We start from the raw sequence: 19,649 nt of genomic DNA on the forward strand, positions 1-19,649 counted from the left end.
CTCACAGCTTCTCCATGAGTCCACTTATTAAACGGACACTTACTAAAGAGATCAATTGATTTAAAAATGTTTTTGTTTTTTTAATTTAAAAATGGTCCTCCAGAGTCTGTGATCAGAACTGCGTACATGACAGGGATCTGTTATGCAAAGCAGCGGTCTGGTGTTCAAAAATAACTAATATATAATAATATTTAATAACTTCTAATTGACCAATCAGAATAGAATATTTCAAAAGCCGTTAGTAAATAAGATTCTGGAAACTTTTCACAGACCCCACTTTGAGAATTGAACACAGGATTCAAAGGACTTTCTTTACAACGCTGAGGTCAAATGTTGTATTTGTTAGTACTTTTCAATATGACTATTGATGCTTTCAAGATTTTTTTATATTCTCTCAGATCTACACAGACACTAGGGCTCGGCGATGATCCCATATTGTTTAGAGAAGTCCAGCAAAATCATCTGATCTTATCTTATTTACAAATGTCTACTGTCCAAATGAAGGATTCTGAGAAAGCCATCACTAAAAACATTTTATTTTTGTTTGATTGTGGGAATCATAATGTGGGAATAACTATTAGCATGATTAAAAAGTTCCTTATTGTAAACTCCATAAAAAAAACAACCCTTATACTAGTGTTTTCTATTCATCAGTGTTTCAGGAACAGCCAGGCCGAGCGAATGTAAATCGGAGATCATTTTGGTCTTTTGGTTTTTCTTCAGACTTGTGTCCTTCTCATAATAACGCACACGGCAGAGTCAGTGGGCCTCCTTGAAAACCTCATTAACAGGGCGATAATATATTTCCCAGAGGGTCATTGTGTGGTCGTGCAGTCGTTTCTACTCATTTGTCTTTCTCGACGTGTCGATGTCACTTCTTCAGTTGGCTCTTCAAAGGCGCACCTCAGATGAGCCTCCTCGTCTTCCTCACAAACAAAACACTTCTCTGCCTCTCATCACCTGCTGTTCGGACACTCTGTGACGGAGGGTTAGTGCCTCCCAGTGGACGCACGCTCAATTACACGCTGATGTCTGACTCTTCATTTAAGAAGAAGAAGAAGAAGAATTCCTTTTATTTAGGGAAATTCTATTTTTTTTCACTCTGTTATTATTATACAGGTTACACACACACAGGCCCGAAATACACACATGCACAAACAGGACCTATATACATGCAATTAATGGAGAGATGTCAGAGCGAGGGGGCTGCCAATAGCTCAGCATCCGAGCAGTTGGGGGTTCGGTGCCTTGCTCAACAGCACCTCGGCAGTGCCCAGGAGATGAACTGGCACCTCTCCAGCCATACTCCATTCATGGTCCATATGAATGAATGAATGTAGTTAATATGTGCACAGAAAATAAATACTTCCACTTTCCCCCACTTAGCACTACTATACAATTATTGTATTGCTCCTGCTACTACACTTACAACTAGCATTAACAAGATCACTACTATTGCTGTTTGCCATTACTTCCACACAATTGTTCATACAGTACAAGTTTGACCATTCTTGTAGTGCCAGGACAGGTATGAACAGTACTACTCATACTTACTATTACCAGTAACAGTAGGCCCCTAATTTCCCACAATAATAATAATAACAACAATAATGCACTTTATTTATACAGCACCTTTCATAACATAAATTGCAGGTCAAAGGGCAAGGTATTAAACGGGAAACACAAAAAGCAAAAAATAATAGAATAATAAAATCATAAAAGGATAAAATGGGATAATAATAATAATAATTATAATAAAATAAGTAAATGATGATAAAAATATTTGAAGATACAAGAGAAATAAAAAATGTATTGGAAAAATAAATAATAAATTGATGCTAAAAAGTGACATTAATTAAAACTAGTGTCATAAAAATGGTTCGTAAAAGTTCTTTGGGAGTTTATTCCAGTGTTTTTTGGTGAAGTGAGCCGGTCAGCACCAGATAATCTGAGGGGCCAGTTAGGAACACACTAAAATAAACAGTAATAAACACTTAAATAAAGAGTCAGAGACGTGTGAATGTGCTAAACCTTTTAGGGCCTTTAAAAATCCAAGTACAGGTGTAATAATGCTAGTACTGGTATAAAGTGGTCTTGTTTCTTGGTAATTGTAAAAAAATTCTTGCTGCTGTCGATCATTGAATTATTTTTAGTTAGTCCAGTATAGAGACCATCAATGCAAGGAAATACAAAGGCATGGGTCGACTTTTTGGCATCTTCCAAAGAGACTTTACTATAACTCTAAACTATAGTACTACAGCTATAACCACTGCTGGTCTAGCTGCTACTGCTCTCACTGTTTCTTCTACTACTACACTGCTATGCCTACTTATTATTAGTACTATAAGTGCTGCTGATGCTGCTAGTCCTACTAAGTCTACTGTCAGTAGTACTTCTACTGCCTCTAGCAGTGCTAATACTACAACAAATGCTATAGTTATTATGTCTTCTATTGCTACTGCTATTACTTTACACTGCTGCACTGACTAATATCACAGGTAATACTATTGCAACTATTGGTACTACTACTGCACCATGATCCTAACAGTATTACTAGTACTTGTAGGCTACAAACACATACAACTACTAATACACTGCTTCTACCACTAGTACTAATAATATTATAACCAATACTAGACTGTAGTTACTATATTCCATTATGGCATTCTACAGATACTACTGTCCCCATTGTTTCTAGTGGTATTACTGTTTGTACTGGTACAACTCTTGGTACTACTAATATGAGTTGATACTCACATACAATAGTATAATTTATGCTACTACGACAACAAATAGTACCTCTAGTGTAGTAATTTGCTGGTACCACAACTGCTGCTACTAGTATAACTAAGTCTACTCTGACTGATAGCCCTGCTGTTTTGATTCCTTATGTACCCCTGCTACTACTCTATACTTTTAGTTTTAAAGTGATCACTACAGTAGATAACAGAAGTTACTAACCACCACCGGTTATTCAGGAATGTTAGATGGGAAAGTCAAGAACAGTTTTACGTGTGTGAATGTATGTGAACGATGTATGTGAACGAGAGAGAGCGAGGATATTAATATGTGTTTTTATGGACCAAAGAAAAGTTTACGTGAGACTGATCTTCATCTTAATGTTTACATTAACGCGGTCCTTTTCACACATATATCTTATTAGGGCAGTCAATCCAAATTAGCAAGATGAAGTAGCAGTATGTGATTACAGTGGATTTCAGCTCCTAAACCTGGCACAGTGTGAATTCTATTTGAAGAAGTATATGTTGTGAACTAAATGTTTTTGTGTTTGTGTTGCCAGACTCTTGCAGATTGAAGCTCGCCAGCAGCTGTTGACCACTGAGCTTTTTAATCTTCAGGAGAAGAAGAAACAGACGGAAGAAGAACTGAGGAGAAACTCCAGCCTTCAGGCGTCCACTGTAAGTGACCACAGCCAGGAACTGATATCATTCACTCTCGTCACAGTGGGGGGATCTTGTCAAAAAGGTGTAAGCAAATAAAAAATACATACAAGTGTTGGGCTTTGCAAAAATATGCGATTTGTGATCCATATTGCATAAATGTTAAAGAGATACACTGCAATATGATGATCAATATGATGTATATTAAACATTTATTAGGTGTCTGAGATATTATATTTACACAAGGTCAAAGAAACATGCACTTTTATGCAAGTGAAAGTAAAACATCCTAAACTAACACTTTTCTAAGAGTAAAAGCAGATTTTCTCAGTTTACTTCATTCCACCTGACATGTCCATCACACGGCCAAGTGCAAAATGAGTTGTATTCCAACAGATGATAGTTATAGTTTTGAACTAAAAGTCCACAACTTTCAACAGCATCTCATAGTCTTTTCTGTCATGGTTTTTTTTTTGTTTTAATAAACCAATGACATCACTGTATTTCCTGAGAGCAGCACCCAGCCTTTTAATAACACTGTAGTCCATTTTTATCCTCCCCAATTTCAGCTTTGTGCTTGTCGGGAGCTTCAGGCCTCAATCACCGAGCGTTTGCTCCAGTCAGAGAGGTTGGTGTTCCAAGAGGAGGCACTGAGCACGCTCCGTGACCTGCTGACCCAAGACCTGCAGAGGTACCAGGACGAGACGCAGAAACTGACCTGTTTTTCACAGAACATCCTCCAACAGTCCCACAGGTAACAAACTCTGCATCCTGTTTAAAGAAATAACTGATGGATTACATTATTCAAAAATCCTGTTGTTTTTTTTTCTTAAATGAGAAACATAAAATAACCTTTGTAAGTTAAAGGAAAGTCTCTGGTTGGGAGTTATGTTAAAATGTTGAAAATTAAACTAATTTGTCAGCATATTTGCGTATGAGCACCATACAGATGTGTTCAAGCGGCGAGTTTCCTACATTCCACAAGCTCTCCAAGCTTTTTTTATGTTTTTATAAATAAACAAAATAAACTCACAAAAAGAAAGTAAATATTCTTACACCTGTTTTCCTTATTAAAAAGAAAAAAACAGCCATACACCTTCTGAATTCAAGTTCCTCTCTTTCACTGATCTAAACCTGGCTAAACTGCCTACTTAACTTATTGTGAACTTCAGTCAAACTTAAAGAAAGTTTATCCTGGCTTAATGCTGTAAAAGCTTGGTTTAGTTCTGATCTGTCGGTCGTAAAATTGTTCTTGACTTTCCCATCTAAAGGTATTCAAACTTTCGTCTTTGTGTTTTTCTTCCAGGACAGACGAAGAGGAAACGTCCACCAGCAGACGGAGTGACCGCAGCATGCAGGGAAAGAACGAGACGGAGCAAGAGAACAACATGGTACAGTTCAGCTCAGCTCACAGCTTCTACGACTACTACCTAATCTGTTGTCTCACCACTTCTGTCCTGCTGTATTGTTCTTGGTACAGTCAAACCTCTGACACTGTCTGACAGTATTTATTATTTGTTTGTTGGTGGCTTCTAGGCCAAACAAACCAAACCAACAACACACCCTAGCCCTAGCTACCAGGGTTAGGGTTCAGCTAAAGATCTGGACATCTCGTCTTCCTGGCCCAGTTGTACATCAGACAAAAATGTGAGGACCAATCTGATTGGTCATTCAACGGTCTCATGCTGTATATGTCTTTGTGGAAGACCTTTTATCTCTCACTGCAGGTGTTGACATGTTATCCTCCTTTTCCCGGGAATGTTACTTTTCCCCGTCCAGATCAATACATCTCAATGCTTTTGCACATCCCTGCAAATGTAGCTTCTTTAGTGGACAATGAGAGAGATCACTGGTTCTCAAACTGTGGTACTTGTTCCACTGGTGGTACTCAAGCACTCTGTGGTGTTACGCGAAGGAATCTCCAAAATAAATAAAGGAAACATTAATTACTTAATGAATATAGTACTAAGAAAATACTTTTAAGATCTGTGAAATCTAATTTAATATAAGTTTAGCATTTCCTGTCATATTTTTGTTTCAATATCAGTCTGTTACATAGCCACGTTCAGGAGCTACAAGCTAAACTGTGATGGCAGGATAGTAAGCAGAGGTAAAATGATTGGTTTAAAAACACTGACATGTCAGTTCTGATGTATTCTTCCTACAGCGTGGCTGTGGCTGAAGACAGTCAACAATAAATAATCTTCTGATTAAGAATAAACCAGCCTGTCCGTAACACAACACTGTATTTGAACATTGGTCTTAGTGGTGGTACTTGAGACAGCCTGATATTTCCTGAGGTGGTACTTGATGTACAAAGTTTGAAAACCACTGTTGAAGAGAAATCCTTGAAACTGTTCATCTGTCATCACATATGTGCAACTTCTCTCTCTGGAAAAAGTTCAGTCATGGTAGTAATGAAGTTATCTGGGCCTTTTGTTGGTCTGAGGCCAAGGCTGCATCCATCCAAGCAGTGGAGCATTGAGGCAAATCAGTCTCGACAATGCAGTGTCCTCTCAGGAGGTCTGATTATGAGGGTGTTATTTTGGTCCTGGGAAGGTGTCACATTTTTCTGGTGCAGATTGCCAACTTCTGTGACTTGTTTCACTGCTTTCTGCATTTAGGGAACAATGTCAGATGTTTCATGTATGGCTGTTGGTTGTGGTCTGAATGTTGCCTATGCATAGACTATAACTAGTCTTTGTTGAAGATATGGGCTTCATGTCCATCATGTTCTACACAATTCTTCTTTCCTTGATAAAATGGTTGAGCAGTAAAAAAAGAAATTGAGCAAACAGCTGTTGAGTTTAGGAGACATTGAATAGTTTTTATACAATGTTGTAAAAACTTCAGTTTATAATTGGTGCATGAAAGTAATCATTAGTTGCAGCTCTAGATCAGAAAGAAGTGAAAGTGAAGTCTCTTTGACTTGTGGTGAACTGAGGTGTACTGTGTACTCTAAATCCAATAATTCAACAAAATTAGTTTCTGAAATAATTTAAAGTAATAATGCAGGCCACACAAATTACAGAATCACGTTTCCTTTTATTTCGATAACACAAGTTTTCAGCAGTTTCCACACCACCTAAGATGCGCAACTATCCATAATATGAAGTACTGTATGTAAAAGAACTTTAATCACAAAATGTTACAGAATCAGCTGCAAGAAAATATAATGTTGATTTGGACTGAAACCAGTGCAACAAGGTGAAGTACAATATAAAGTAGATAAGAAATAACCAATAAATTGTGAAAAGAAACCTCTCAGTACAGTTCTGTTGAGGTAGAAAAGTGTCACTGTGGCTTTGTCTAGTGGTTGTGTCTGTGTGTGTGTGTGTGTGTGTGTGCGCGCGTGTGTGTGTCTGGCATTGGGCCAGCTGTTGTCAGTCTTTCTCAGACAGTCGGAGTAGAGACAGAGGAAACATCTGCCTGCTCATCTGGCTCTGTCTGTCACACACACAGATGCAGACCCACACACACACACACACACACACACACACACACACACACACACACACACACACACACACACACACACACACACACATACACACACAGAGACACACACACACACTCTCTCATGGCATCATTTCCCTAAAAAAAAAAACCTACAACAAAAAAGTCCCATAATAGACTGACACAGTTGTGACAGGGAACGATGAGGGAAGAAGCCTGGTTTGGAGTCTTATTATAACGGGAAACCTGTCAAAGTGTCACCACAGTTTAACTTGTGAAGCTTAAACACAAACAGCAGACAGGCCGGCTGCCAACACGCTGCATCTCCCTCAAACAAATACAACATTAATCAGGCTCATCTTTTCAGTTTGTTCACATTTTCATTGAAAAGTACCCAATTTGTCAGAAGCAACTCACTGAAAACAACTGAATACATACAGTATCAGTTAGGATCATTTCAGTGGGTCCCAATGGAGAACACCTGAGAGAACTTTTCAAACCACTCTGGCACAATTGTCTTGGACAACGCTAAACCAAAAGGGATGTCAGGCTTTATCGCAGCGCTGTTCACCCGGTGAGTAAGACTACCTAGTCACAGATTTAATGTCCTGTCTGCTGAAGTCACTTGGAAAGTGGATTTAAATGGAAATAGGTCGAATCAATGCAAAGCTGGTTATAACAGCTGAAAGAAATGACAGAATTGGTCTTGTGGCAGTTTATATTCCTGATACCCAAAATAACTAGTTCATAAAGCCAGAGGCAAATGACCTCATGTTGTTTCTGTTTTGTGCAGTAAGTCTCAGTGGGCAGGGAGGGTGAGGGTGGGAGAATACTCAGACCCTCGACACCTTCAGTCTCACGCTTGGTCCTGTTTATCTAGACGAGCCACTAAGAGAGGTTCAGTTACGTTTTTATCAGATTATTTGTGGTTAATCATCCAGAAAATGAGCTAGGATTTGTATAATCGCACATCATTTTGATTAAATATACAAATCTAATAGATTTAGATCCGATTTAATAAAAAGGTTTTTGTAGATTCAGTCACCCATCCTGGATTCGCGACTTTTATAGCACACACAAAGCCACTGTGCAGTCTGCTGAATGTGGGCTCTGTGTGTCCTGTGTTCTCTTTCTTAGACATACAGTATGTGACACATCAGTATATTATATATGATAAATATTAATGCATATGTTAAACTAAAACATCATGATTAGTGTTTATGGTCTCAGCAGCAAAAGCAAATACTGTAGAACTGCATTGTTAATAATTAATATCAACTTATATTATAATTTTACCTATAAATGTGTAAATTACAGTGTAAGACCAGGCATCGTCTGTTTATGGATTTTTGAGAGGAGCAGCTGGATGAGCTTAGCTGTCAACATTCCTTCAAACTGCACTCAGAGACAGAAAACACTCTTAGTAATTATCAAAAACATATAAATCTCTCCAAAACCTCAAAAAAAAAGGTTGAACACAGGTGCAATTATTCGTCAGATGAGGACATCTGGGGTGTAAAAAGCCTCTGCAGATTTATTCTCATGGGAAAATGTTAGGGAAAATATGTTTGTGAAGATCGTCCTCTCTGAGAGGTGCTGCTGATTTTCATTGCATAATATTATAAATTGGTTCCATTGTATAGAGTTTAAAAAGACAATGCAGGTTAAGTGTAGGACAGATGAATGATTATGTTGTTAAGTGCATGGGAAAAAAAAATATTTTCTGTATTTGTCCACAGGGTAATATACTGGCTTATATTTATTATATAAAAAAATAGTTTCACAGAGTGCTAACCCTTTATACTTTTGTATGTATTGAAAGAACTGCATGATTTCAGAGGCATATTCTTGATTTCGATTGTCAACACATATGGTATGGTTTCTCTTTTACATCCAAAACAACCGTACTTAAAAATGTGACTATACCTATGTATCCTGAGAATACAAAATAAATGAAATAAAATAATCGTAAAAATATTCCATCATAAGCTTTACGATGACTTTCCGAAACCCAAAAAATATATTGTCTGAGATCCAACAAGACAAAGAGAGGAAGTGAATCCACAGAAGTAAGAAGCTGGGATCAGATATTTAACATAAGTGACTCAAACAATTAATCATATATTAAAATATTGTCTGATTAATTTTCTGTCAGTCAGCTTACTAATCGAATTGTCTCACCTCTCTCTTTTTCAATGCAAATCAATTCAATTTTATTCATAATGCCAAATCATAATAAAAGTTATCTCCAAAACCTTCCCTATAACAGGCAGCAAAGTCAGACAGACCCAGCTCTGTGGAGGACTGACATATGTCTGCACCGGTTGGGGAGGAAGAAAAGGAGAGAGAAAGAGAGAAAAGACAGAGAGAGACAAAGACAGACACACACTTCCAGAGAGGCAAGCAACCACAAAAGTAACAGTAACTATAATAATATCTATAGTAATGTGAATATGACTTATATGTTATGGCAGTAAATATAGTAGAGTGATATAAATAGAAACAACTGCAGCTAAGGTGAGATTATGATAATGATAATAATTATGGTGATAAATATGATCAGGGATATGAGTATAAGTAATGACAGCTGTGCTTCAATGATAAATATGATATGATCATGGCTATGAATTTTCTAATAGAAGTTGATATACAACTTGATGATAGTATATATGAATAATAGTGATAAAAGCAGCAGGAAGCGTCACGCAGGACCACTGCAGCAGGCACCACCACGATCGGCAGAGACCTTGAACGACTTTTGGGAGGAAAGTGAATTAGTAACATGCAGTAAGAGGAGAGAAGCTCAGAGTATCACAGTATTATCCCTCGGTAGACTAGGCCTGTAGCAGCATCATTAAGGGCTCGTAAGCCCTAGCTGTAAGCTTTATCAAAGAGGAAAGTTTTAAGTTTACTCTTAAATATGGAAACAGTGTCTGCCTCCAGAATTACACTTGGGAGTTGGTTCCACAGGAGGGGATCTTGGTAGCTGAAGGCTCTGCCTCCACTTCTACTTTTGGAGACTCTAGGAACGACAAGCAGCCCTGCATTCTCAGACCGCAGCGATCTAGTCAGGTAATACGGTACAATGTGTTACAACTTTGTAGGTAAGATTTTACAGGTAGCCAGTGCAAAGAGGCTGATACAGGAGAAATATGTTCTCTTCCATTGGTTCTACTCAGAAAACCAGTCGCAGCAGTTTGGGCCGATTGGACACCCTCGGCAGACCTATTGGAGTAGCCTAATAAAAATCCATATATTGCTGTGTATAGGTTTATAAGCATAGGCACGTCGCAAGTCGTTTACATTTTCTGTTATTTCAGGGGTCCCTAATTCAGCTGCTTTTAGTTTTCCATATTTAACATATCACTGATAGACGTATTTGACAGGCTCACTCAGTGATCATACACCTGAGCTCATTTTTGTTATTAAATAAAGAGACATCCAGGATTAGTTGGACCAGATGTCAGCCTGATTTGTAACAAATATTCCTGTATTCCTAATTTTCGGCTAAGCTAAAAACCTGATGGCCATAAGTCAACGACAGAGCGGCAATTGGTTAATAATCTTTGTTATTTACAGCCACCGTGAGGGAGTCGAGGGGGGGGCGGGTGCAACAACAACACCGGAACATATTGCCAAGCAGATTGCCTCGGGCCAAACAGAGTTTAACGTTTTGCCCTCTGTGAGAGAGAGAGATATACGTGTCCAACACTAGACTGCTGCCACTAATTGGTTCTTTATTCATTTGTTTTTATTACACTTGTGCTTCCTCTCTCGGCTGCAGTGACAGTTTTGCTTTTGTATGCAGCGTTTGAGTGCATCTACTTTTAAATCTGTGTCACAACTTGGACCCCAGTTATTGTGAGACTTTGCGTGTGTAAGTGTTTGATTTTAAGGTGATGTGTGTTTCTCACAGTAAGCAGTGAGTGTGACTTTAGACTGACTGAGGAGAAAGTGGTGAGACTCTAGAATTACAGTTTGAACTGAATACTATAACGACTAAAGTGCACGCACACACACAGACACACACACACGTAGTAGTGGCAGGAATATTAACATGGGCAGTAATTTTCTCCTCTCAGTTGCATGGAGTCACTTTTAAAATATTTTCCATGACAAACTAGAAGCAACCACAAGCAACCAAGAACTGGGGAACACTGCCCAAAGAAACTAATAAGCAATGTGAAAATGAAAAGCTAGACAACCAAACCGAAAAGCTAGAAAAACAACTTAAAAAACTTGAAAACAGCCCAAGGAAGCTAAAGAAGCAAGCTAAAGAACAGCCACGAGGAAGACATTAGAAAACAACCCAAAGAGGCTAGGCCGTAACACAATCCAACGAAGACAGACAACCATCCAAGGAAACCCGAAAATAACCCTAAGCTAAATGACAACCATGAAAAGCTAGGAAACATCGGAAAGAAGCTAGAAAACAACCAGGAGAAGCTAAATAAAAAAAACAAACGTGTAACATCCCGAGGAAAGTAGGAAACATTTCGAATAAGCTTAACTACAACCATTACGAAACAATTAAGGAAGTTTGAAAAGAAGCAGCAGAAGCTAGTTCACAGAAACTAGACTGAGTTTTCGGTGTCTTTGGCATCATCCTCAAAGTTTTCTCTGGCCACAAACACACACACAAATGAAATGTTTGAAAGTCTGAAAATGGATGAGACAAGTTGGGTCATAACAGATGATCATATTTATTGTTTCTAACTTGAAGAGTTTCTATTGTCTCTGTATACAGATGGCCAAGAGCTGAATCTCTGTGTTATCTCTAAGTAAACTAGCTTGTCTATCAAAGAAATCCATGTAAACTCTCACAAAAATGTACAACACCTTCCACACCAGATTACGTTTCTCATAGTATAATATCAAAGAGATGTTAGCGATAGGATTAGAGGAGTACTGCTCAACCTGCTAAAATAGCTGTAGCCTAAAATATCTTCTGTGGCTCTGGAAGAGCTTCACCAAATCAGAGAAAGTGACCCTGATGATGTTATAGTGATGTCATCAGGGTTATCAGCTTGGGCTTTGGCTCGGACACTACAAGAACACCCCTTTTTATTGTGTCCACACCAAGAACTAGGAACAATCGTAGTTCTTAGAACGTCCTTTTGAGGGACTTTTTTTAGCTCCTACTTCAGAGTAGGAACTCTCCCAGCACAAAAGGAACTACTAGCCATCCATCCACTAGTTAGCTAGAGGGATCCCCGCTAAGGGAAAATCGGACCCTTTTTTTCCCCAAAAGGGTCCGATGTTCCTCGGTTGCATAAGCCTCTGTTGATTTAATTCAGCATTTTGTTAGGGTTAGGTGTTACGGTTAGGGGTCAGGGTTAGGGGGTAGTGTTAGGGTCTACAGAGGCCTGTTTGCCGGGGAATTCTGCACTGATTGTGGAACAAATAACAGACCGGGGAACACAGGACCCTTTCTTTGAAAAGTGGGGCCTATTGGAGCTTTTTCTTAAAAAAAAGGGTTTAATGTTCCTCGGTCACATACAAAGCAGGAAACGTAGGACCTTTTTTGGGAAAAGCGGGGAACATAGGTACGCTCCCTTAGCTAGTTAGCCTGCTAATTCCAACATACTTTTATGCTACACTGGTTCACAGACTATATAAAAAAAAATTTTTATATATATTTTTTATACCATCTATGCACTGGTTAAAGAAAATTAGTTGAACAGCAGGCTGTTGGGTGAGCGGCAGCGCTGGGTCTAACAGTACCTCCGAGGCCCCGCCGCTGAGTGCACGGCAGCTGGCCAGCTAACTAGCAGGCAGCAGAGATGGACTAGCGGGCTGTAGACTGCCGGCAGAGTGACGGGCTGGCTTATGTCACTTCAGCGTGGATATTGCCAATCAGAAAAGTCCCTTGAAGGTATGTAGTTCTCGGGGAGCTCCCCAGTGGGCAGTTACTCTCAGTAGTCCTGAGTGCCCTTAATGTGGAGTTGCATTATGGAAAATGTAGGATGCAGGGTTTTTAAAGCTTGAGATAACCTGACTAAAATCATTCTGTCTCCCAGAGGGTGCTAAACTTTTTTAATTAATCACACGCGAGGATGTGTTTTTAAAACATTGATATTATGGTCTTCCTTTATGGTCATATCTCAAACTTTTATTTTGGTTAAAACACTCCTGAGCACTTCTGCATCGAACATCGTTGAGGCATTCACTGTAATTCCCAGGAAGCATTGCTGTCATATATCTGGGTCAGATGGGGAACAGCTTTACGCCATATGTCTGTACTGTAGTGAGGCAACAGGGAATGGAGGACCTGTGTGTGTGTGTGTGTGTGTGTGTGTGTGTGTGTGTGTGTGTGTGTGTGTGTGTGTGTGTGTGTGTGTGTGTGTGTGTGTGTGTGTGTGTGTGTGTGTGTGTGTGTGTGTGTGTGTGTGTGTGTGTGTGTGTGTGTGTGTGTGTGTGTGTGTGTGTGTGTGTGTAGGACTTTGGGATTGTGGACCTGGATTCCTTTCTTTGTGATTGTTCCCATAAAATATGAGAAATGTTTCTGTCTTGCAGGCTCATTTAAAAAAAAAAATGTAAAAAAATGACAGAAGTGCAAATGACTTTAACGCAGACCATCACAGATGTAACTCTCGAGGCCATGGTGATGCTGTGTGGGGAGTGTTTTATTTTGAAAGGCCTCTGGTATTTTCTTCAGCTTGTATACATCTTTACTTGAATTATGGTAGCAAAGAGAATACCAAACCCATTCAGGCATCCATATCAGAATGTAATCTGAAATAATAATTATTTCCAACATATTAAATAATTTAATACCAACTAATGTTAATTAATCAGTCTTAGAAATCCCCTGTGACCCTGTCTGCCTTTTCAGTGACCTTATGTGTGATCTTGGCTTGAATGTTGAGAAACTCATCACAATAATTGTACCGTACATAAGGACAGAAATATAAGAACCCATATTTCATGTCAAAAGTAATAACATTAAAAAATCATCAGCTCAGAGCTAATCCCACCACGGCCTGTAAACATTTTAATAGTGTGGTGATTAGCAGTGATCCTAAACCCCAGCCCTCTCAGGCCTCCCAGGGCCCGGCTCCTCTCCCACCCCAGCCTTGGCTCACCGTCCCTGGGGGTGGCAGCCAGGCGAGACCCTGGATTAAGGCCACTCAATGCTTTGGACCCTCGAGCCCCGAAAGTTAAACCTCTGGACGCCTGCCACTTAATTTCTCTAAGTGGCATCAGTTTCCTTGTTATGATGTTAATTAAAGTTGAATTTACTCAAATGGCTTTTTGGCAAAAATGAGAAATCTTGCGGATTTCTGTTCTTTTTTGTAGTAGTTGACTTGTTTTTTTGTTTTTTTTTACTTTGGACTCTATCTGTTTATATATTCATCTGTCCATTTATTTCTGTGAGAAAGTCGGATGTTGTGCTTCGGGGGGAGGGTGTTGATTTTTCAGATGAGTGAGCAGATGTTGTACTTCCTCAAGAGGGATTTATGTCCGGATAGGAACGCGCATCCTCATAACACACACACACACACACACACTGGGCTTCATATCATTATGCATGCATTTCAATAGTCGACAACATCTACAAACTGTAAAGCCAGGAGTCAGAGACAAAAAATGTGTTATCAACGCACTATTGAACTAACTGCTTCCTGGATTTAAGACTATGTAACGTCTGAAGAGGAAGTAACACATTCTGTCTCCACGACAGCCTGTCTTGGTTTTGTATGGCAGTAGCTAATAGTGGTTAATATTAGTGTTGTTTTATTAAGATAGATATGGCCGTGTACTGAAGCAGACATTCCTGAGGCAGTTTGCTGGCTGGTAGCTCCTCCGTGTGGTCCCATTCCCCTTAGTCTAAATTAAGTTGCTATTCCTACTACTATACTAATTAATCAGTATTCCACTTATTTAAAAGTAAAAATATTGATGTACCAGAACCCAAGATAGTGTCTTATACATTCCATGCATTCTTGTTCTTTGTAAATAATCACTTGAAGCATGAATCTGCTTTTGCACACCTTTTGAACCCACAAAGGGCTATATACAACTTGTGTCGCATGTGCAGTGATACTCCCCGAGACCTGTAAACAGACTTCGATGTGTAAAATCTCTGGAGTTCCCACCTAAGGCAATTAACTCCAGATAATCTTAGGAAATCACAGTAAATCCAGTGGGCCATTATATTATAACGTAATTAAAATATATTTTACCATATGGAATTATATATTGTGTTATTAGGCCATCTACATTGTGTATAGTAAGTTAGTATAGTTTCTGAATAATCAAGTGAGAAATCATCAGACGGACGGGAACATCTGCTTTTGTCAGATGCAGTGAGCTTAATACTTCTTCACATTGACGCAAAGGTCATACTGAGGGGTGGGTCTCAAGAGATGGTTAGGCATTGATCTTGAATGGTTAAGGTTAGATGGATAAGGTTAGGCTTTAAATTTGAATGGTTAAGGTATTGATGGGCAAATAAGGCTTCATTAAGTTACATGAACCCTTTTCTAGATGGTGCTGTATGTTTAACAATGGATTGAAAAAACACTGATTTACCATTAATTGAGACATTTTCTTTAAACCATCTTTAAACCTGTTGAGCCCATCTAGTGGGCAACAGATACAGTTAATGTATCACTTGTCCATCACTAGGTTAAGGTTGGATGCTTGAGGTTCGGCATTAAACTTGAATGGTTAAGGTAAGATGGTTAAAGTTAGTCATGGACCTTGAATGGTTAAGGTTAACCAATCCAGTAAAGGGCCGCTGTGGCTGCAGGTTTTCATTCCAACCAAGAAAGAACACACCTGACTCGACTTACTCAATCACCTGAATTGCCTTCACACAGTCGATTTGTTGGATTAGGTGTGTTCTTGCTTGGTTGGAATGAAAACCTGCAGCAACAGCGGCCATTTACTGGATCAGTTTGACAACTCTGATGGTTATGGTTAGGCATGGACCTTGAATGGTTTAGGTTAGATGGTAAAGTTTAGGCATGGACCTTGAATGGTTAAGGTTAGATGGTTTAGGTTAGTTGGTTATGATTAGGTATGGACCTTGAATGGTTAAGGTTAGGCATGGACCTTAAATGGTTAACGTTAGATGGTTGAGGTTTGGCATTAAAATGAAATGGTTATGGTTAGATGGCTGAGGTTTGGCATTAAAATGTAATGGTTAGAGTAGTATAGTTCGTCTGGAAGCAGGTCTTGCAAGAGGTTTTGCAAATGTAGAGCTTCCATGTAGACACCGCCCATACAATTGCCAAAAAGTAGCCCTTCTTATTGATTTGCAGCCCAGTTATATGACAGAGATAGCTACCATTGCTAACTGTATGGTAAAAATATTTTGTCTGTCTGTTATATCACCCATTTCTTACCCTCTTAATGTGCTGCTCAGACTCCCGGCTAACAGTGTTTTGGGGATCTGTTATTGTGTTTACCTCTTTCAGTATGCGCTCGAGTCGTCTTCATCCCAATCACCACTTAGTCCTCACCAGACCACCAATGAAGAAGAGGCAGAGCAGGCCTGGAGAGCCAGCCAAAAGAAACCAGCTACAGGCCTGTCCCGCAGTTCAAACCTGCAACGAGCCGGCAGCGTCAAAGACCTGATAAATAAATTCTCGGGTCCGAATCACGTCTCTTCTTCCAGTTCCCCAGAGAGCCCCTCATCTGGAACAGGACAAGAACAAGTTCCGGAGTCTGTTTTTACGGACGCTCTTGAGTCTCCAAAGTCAAAGCCGAGTCTGTCCTCAACAAGAAGTGTCGGACAAGACGACAGTCCAGTTCCCAGCATCACTGTGACCCCTCCTTTCACGGAAGCTAGTCACACCGTGGCTCAATCGGCTCAAAAAGGCATCAATACTAGCCAGATTACTGCAAGGATCGATTGTCCAGTAGGAGGCCGATCTGAAAAGACTGGTTCAGAACCAAGGAGCAAAATGCAAACCACAGCCTCTGGTAGAGACTCAGTGGCTGACTCAGGCATGGGATCGGTAAGCAAAAACCGACCATTACGATTCCCTTGCATGAAACGAAAGGCTTTGCATTTTTTTCTGTGTGAAGACTGGCACGACAGCATGGCACTGCAGGTTTTTTTTAAATGCACCTCCTTGCACGTTTTTCAATCAGCATGACGACTCGAAAGCATGAAACCACGGCGAGATTCTTCAGCCCGTCCTCTTCAATTGTACTAATCAAAATGTCCTCAAACTCACCTACGGATCTTATTCTGACTTCTCTTTGATTCTTTATCTGTAAATGAGCTTCACATCTTTGCAATTTTTGTCTTTTGATCTAAAATGATAACAACCTTCACGCTATGACTTTGTTGATTTTTACTGCATGATTGCAGTAATTTGGACAATTGATTTTTGCATTCTGTTTGATTGAGTTTCTGCCTGATTATTTGCTTGTCGAGAAACCTGAGTCTGCCCTTTCATTGTGGCATATTATCTGCAGTTTGTGCAAAGGTGGGACATGGTCATTGTTTTTCAAGTCATAAGAAAGTCATAGGCAAATCTTTGCTATGTGGTCCCAAGTCAAGTTCCAAGCCAAACCCAAGACCTAAGCTTACTGTTTCAAGTTTTTAATAAGTGTAGTATCCTGCCAAACACACATTCCACGCCTGCTCAAGCATTGTGATTGGATGCTTCCAAACTGGTTCAAACTATGTTTGTTGTCAAAAAGGAACTGATTTCCTTCACACTTAATATTTGGGCTTGGGAAGAATATCCAGTCATTCGGAGTGCATGAGAAGTGTTTTCACTCCTCCAGCAGATGTATTCTTATGTTTCATCCAGATTTATTTCATCCCTCCTTCCCCACCCTCTGCCCTTCTCCTCCAGGAGACTGAATTTGATTCCCACAAGCAGCCGGACAGCCCGTCAGAGGAGGAGCCCACAACACCTCGAGTTATCTCGACCAGTCAGAACCCCAAATATAAGCTGTACCTCAACAACGAGCACAAGACCAATGGGTTGAGTGGCAGGGATGCAGGCGGGACAGTGGGGGAGAACGGCCCCAGGCTGGCACGATGGGAGACCAGCCGGCTGGGGCTGAACCACTTTCGAGGGTCCCTGGAGTCCCTGACCTCGCGGGACTGGGACACTAACTCTGACAGGGTGGGTGAGGCGGACCGTGGACTCTTTATGTTTGTGTGATTCAGACCAGGGAGAATAAAGACAGTTTTTTATTATCAGATATCTGTCATATGTGTGGTTCCAGAAACACAGAACCAGTTATTAAACAGTGCCATCTCCTGGACAAACGGCAGCTTTAGGGTCTCTTATTGCCCATGCACTGCAAAAATACCTAAAGAAACCTAAAGCAAGTGAAAAAATCTGCAAGTGCAATGAAATTGTAGCAATGTTATCCTGTCTTGTTTCAAAATGCTCACTTGTAATATCATCTGTCACTGCACCGGAAGAATTTGTTTGTTTGTTTGTTTTTAACAAAGTTTGTAACTCTTTTAGGTGTTACAAACTTTGTTAATACCTGAGTTTCTCACTGATGTCTCGAAATTCTCAAGACCCCCAACAGTTAGTGTTCAAGGTTTCATGTTGGTCTAGAACAGTCTAATCCTGAGTCTTATTAAATCAAGCTTTTCTCTTTTTAAATATGACACTTTTCATGAAGCATTTCAAAATGGCATTAGCATACATTCAAACACAGTAAACCGCATTATAATCCTGCATTAGTGCATCTTATCACTCACTCTGCAAGTATTTAACACACACATCCTGACAATGTTATAATCCTGATGAAGTGATGCATGCCTTTTGACGCATTAGTAGTAACGCAGTGTTTCCTTTCCAGTTATTGAACACCGCCAACTACTGGACAAAACACAGCTTTAAGGTTTCTTATTGGCTGTCCTGATGACCTGACTTATCATTCATAACCATAATTCAATTACACCAGAGTTTCTCAGCTTCTTCTGCCTTTTTAGATCCTATAATACTGTCTCTCCAACAATAAAAGATTTGGTTGAGAAACTCTGAATCATACAAATGATATGATCCTGCATCAAATCAATATAGGCACTTTTCATGCAATTATTGCAACAGTACAACAAAGTATTTACTGTAAAATGTGTGCATCTGCTGAATAAATCAACTCACTAAACAGTTATATACCACATAAAATCATTATTTTATTAAAATTCAATTATGTCATCACCCTGTGTAAGTAAGAAATGTCGATGAGTGTGATTATTGGCAATGACATATTTCTTGTTTATGTTACAGATCTTAATTGTTAAGCCTAAAAGGCCTCTTCACTACATGTTCACATGATTATGACCTTCTAAGTTGTTGAATCTGATTTAAATTAAATGTGAATATCAGTTAAGAAAAGTAATAAATGTTAAATGTATGACATTAACAGGGCTGTTGCCCGCGTCTAATAAATATAGCCGTTTACAACATCGTCTTTGTTTCTATTTATTTATTTTTTCGTGCAAACCGACAATCATGGCTGGATGGACTCTTCGGAATCGGCCTTGAGTTTGCACTTTGATCGTTGGCTTTTGTCATTTCTGTCCGTTTGTGTAATTAATTGGAGATAATAAAATCGTTGTTGTCTTCTTTGTTGTTCACAGTGGGTCGTTGAAAGCCCTTCCAGAGCGTTCAACAGTCCCTATACCACGACCATCTCCATGGATTACAACCCTGTGCACCGAATGTCCAAGGTTTGTAGTGGAAACACTCTTATTTGTGTCTTTTATAGATGCTTTGTGTTTTCATTTTTCTGTTTTTTAGGTCTAGAAATACTCTTTATGTCACAAAAATATAATACATTAATACAACAACAAAAATT

General features: G+C 39.4%; 1 protein-coding gene across 1 annotated transcript in view; it reads left to right on the plus strand.

The window, feature by feature from the left end:
* LOC310958938 (uncharacterized protein) overlaps positions 1–19,649 on the plus strand; it is a gene marked incomplete at its 5' end in the record, with an annotated part of 88,534 nt that overhangs the window by 53,734 nt on the left and 15,151 nt on the right. Inside the window, 6 exons of the mRNA XM_083930101.1 lie at positions 3,302–3,419; positions 3,971–4,155; positions 4,708–4,792; positions 16,283–16,825; positions 17,678–17,953; positions 19,432–19,521. Coding sequence (XP_083786227.1) covers positions 3,302–3,419; positions 3,971–4,155; positions 4,708–4,792; positions 16,283–16,825; positions 17,678–17,953; positions 19,432–19,521 — 1,297 coding nt within the window. The remainder of the gene's footprint in view (positions 1–3,301; positions 3,420–3,970; positions 4,156–4,707; positions 4,793–16,282; positions 16,826–17,677; positions 17,954–19,431; positions 19,522–19,649) is intronic.

Source organism: Echiichthys vipera, assembly GCF_963691815.1.
Source record: "Echiichthys vipera genome assembly, chromosome: 16".
Taxonomy (NCBI): domain Eukaryota; kingdom Metazoa; phylum Chordata; class Actinopteri; order Perciformes; family Trachinidae; genus Echiichthys; species Echiichthys vipera.